The sequence below is a fragment of the Protobothrops mucrosquamatus genome, unplaced genomic scaffold (assembly GCF_001527695.2).
Source record: "Protobothrops mucrosquamatus isolate PMUCROS unplaced genomic scaffold, P.Mucros_1.0 scaffold3396, whole genome shotgun sequence".
Lineage (NCBI taxonomy): Eukaryota > Metazoa > Chordata > Lepidosauria > Squamata > Viperidae > Protobothrops > Protobothrops mucrosquamatus.
In genome coordinates, this window is record NW_015389377.1 from 84,701 (window position 1) to 87,139 (window position 2,439).

At 54.6% G+C, this 2,439-nt stretch overlaps 1 protein-coding gene across 1 annotated transcript in view; it reads left to right on the top strand.

Moving 5' to 3' along the window:
- The first annotated feature begins 302 nt into the window (after window positions 1–302).
- Window positions 303–2,439, top strand: part of LOC107297586 (dehydrogenase/reductase SDR family member 13-like) — an 11,580-nt gene continuing 9,443 nt past the window's right edge. The window contains exon 1 of the mRNA XM_015826946.1: window positions 303–438. Within this exon, the coding sequence (XP_015682432.1) occupies window positions 303–438 (136 nt within the window). The remainder of the gene's footprint in view (window positions 439–2,439) is intronic.

Consider the following 2,439-nt stretch of genomic DNA (forward strand, 5'->3'; position numbering starts at 1 on the left):
GGCAACTGGCATGTACTTATGACGGTCGCAGCATCCCCGTGGTCACGTGATCAAAATTCGGAAGCTTGGCAACTGGCATGTACTTATGACAGTTGCAGCGTCCCTGTAGTCAAGTGATCAAAATTCAGACGCTCGGCAACTGGCATGTACTTATGACGGTTGCAGCATCCCCGTGGTTACATGATCAACATTCAGATTGCTGCATCCAAGGGGAGGGCAAGAGGGTGGGGGCTCTGCGGGTGGGCGGGGCTTCCCCACGCGGGGCGGGGCCTCTCCGGGCGGAAGGGAAACACTCGCGGGCCATGGATGCGGCTGGGACGCTGCTGGCGGGCGCGGCGCTGCTGCTGGGGCTTTACGCGCTGCTCTACTACAAGTTGGTGGCGGCCACCCGGTGCCGGAACGCGGTCAGCCTGCGGGGCAAGACGGTTCTCATCACAGGTCGGCTGCAAAGGGGGGGGGTCTGCAACGGGGGTGGTGGTCTCCGGGGATCTGCTGCGCTCCCACCCTTGTGGGGAGGGGGCGTGGAGGCCGGGGTGGGGGGCATTGACCTTGACAAACCCAGGAAAGCCCCTTTGGAATATAGCAGGTGAGAGCTGGAAGCGGAGCAGCTGAACAGGGAGGGTCCGCAGGGAGCAGCCGTCCCCGGGGCTGCCTGGGACCCCTGCCCGGGAAGGAAGGACGGGGGTCGCAAGAGCAGGGGAGACAGTTCCCTGCTGCGCAGCCGGGGGGGATCCTGGGAAGGACGAGACCCCTTTGCCAGCCTCCCCTCTCCAGCCAGAATTCCTCTGCGCGCTTTCTCCTGCGCTCCGCCAGCGGAAGAACAGCCTGAAGCGGTTTACGCCGGCTGGAGAGGAGAGGCTTGCGACAGGAGCAAAAGGGCGAAAAGGACTTCTACTTCTTGGTTGTGCCACGTGGGCCAGCGAGGGAGGGGCCTTCTCCAGCCTGCCTCCCCCCCTCCCGGAGACCCTCAGAAGATGGGGGCTTCTCCAGGAGGCAACGGGACATCCTTGCTTTTCTTGGAAGGTGTCAAAGGCGGTCCGGCTCTTCTCCAAAGCGCCTGAAGGCAGGACGAGAAGCGACGGATGGAAACTAACCAAAGAGAGAAGCAACCTAGAACTAAGGAGAAACTTCCTGACAGTGAGAACAATTAACCAGTGGAACCACCTGCCTCCAGAACTGGTGAATGCTCCATCACTGGAGGTTTGTAAGAAGAGACTGGACAGCCACATGATGATGATGATGATGATGATGATGATGATGATGATGATGATAAAGTTGGAAGAGACCTTGGAGGTCATCTAGTCCAACCCCCTGCTCAGGCAGAAAACCCTATACCATTTCAGACAAATGGCTGTCCAGTCTCTTCTTAAAAACTTCCAGTGTTGGAGCATTCACCACTTCTGGAGGCAGGTTGTTCCACTGGTTAATTGTTCTCACTGTCAGGAAATTCCTCCTTAGTTCTAGGTTGCTTCTCTCCTTGGTTAGTTTCCATCCGTTGCTTCTTGTCCTGCCTTCAGGCGCTTTGGAGAATAGCTTGACTCCCTCTTCTTTGGGGCAGCCCTTGAGATACTGGAAGACTGCTATCCTGTCCCCCCTCGTCCTTCTCTTCATTAAACTAGACAGACCCAATTCCAGCCACCGTTCCTTGTATGTTTTAGCCTCCAGTCCCCTGATCATCTTTGTTTAGGGATGAGATGTCTGAGATGGTATAGATCAGGGGTGTCAAACTGCCAGCCCGCAGGCCAGTTTCATCATACTGAAGCCGAGCCCCCCCCCCATTGCCGGCAATGCAAAAAGATTCACAACACATCACGTGACGTGGCGAGTTTGACACCCGTGATATAGATTCTCCTGCTTGAGCAGGGGCTGGACTAGATGGCCTCCAAGGTCCCTTCCAGCTCTATTCTATTCTTATACTTATACCTTTCGCTTCTCATCTAAGAAGCTTCATCAGCTCTGGCTGGATGGTGGAGAATGGAAGGCTTTATATTCCTTGCAGACAGCTGGTCATTTGTCTTCTTTTAGTTGAGGCCACTTGGAGGTTTACCTGGGTCCTCAGGGTCACCTGAGTAGTGCAAATGGGCGTGCAACACAGTCCTTTCAGCTGTTCCAAGAAGCCTCAACACCCATTTGCACCCCTTGGGTGACCCTGAGGACACAGATAAACCTCCAAGTGGCCTCAACGACTCTCTGAAAGAAGGCAAAGGACCAGCTGTCTGCAAGGAATATAAATCCTGACTTTCCCCACCATCCAGTCAGAACCTGAAGAAGCTTCTGGGATGAGAAGCGAAATGTCTTCAAAGAAAAACAAGAAAGTCCAGTTGCCTCTTGGAAAAATCACCTTTGGGAAAAGGATGGAAGAGGAAGAGGAGAAGGAAGATGGAAGGATAAGAAGGAGAAGGAGAAGGATAAGAGAGAAAGAGAGAGAAAGAAAGAGAG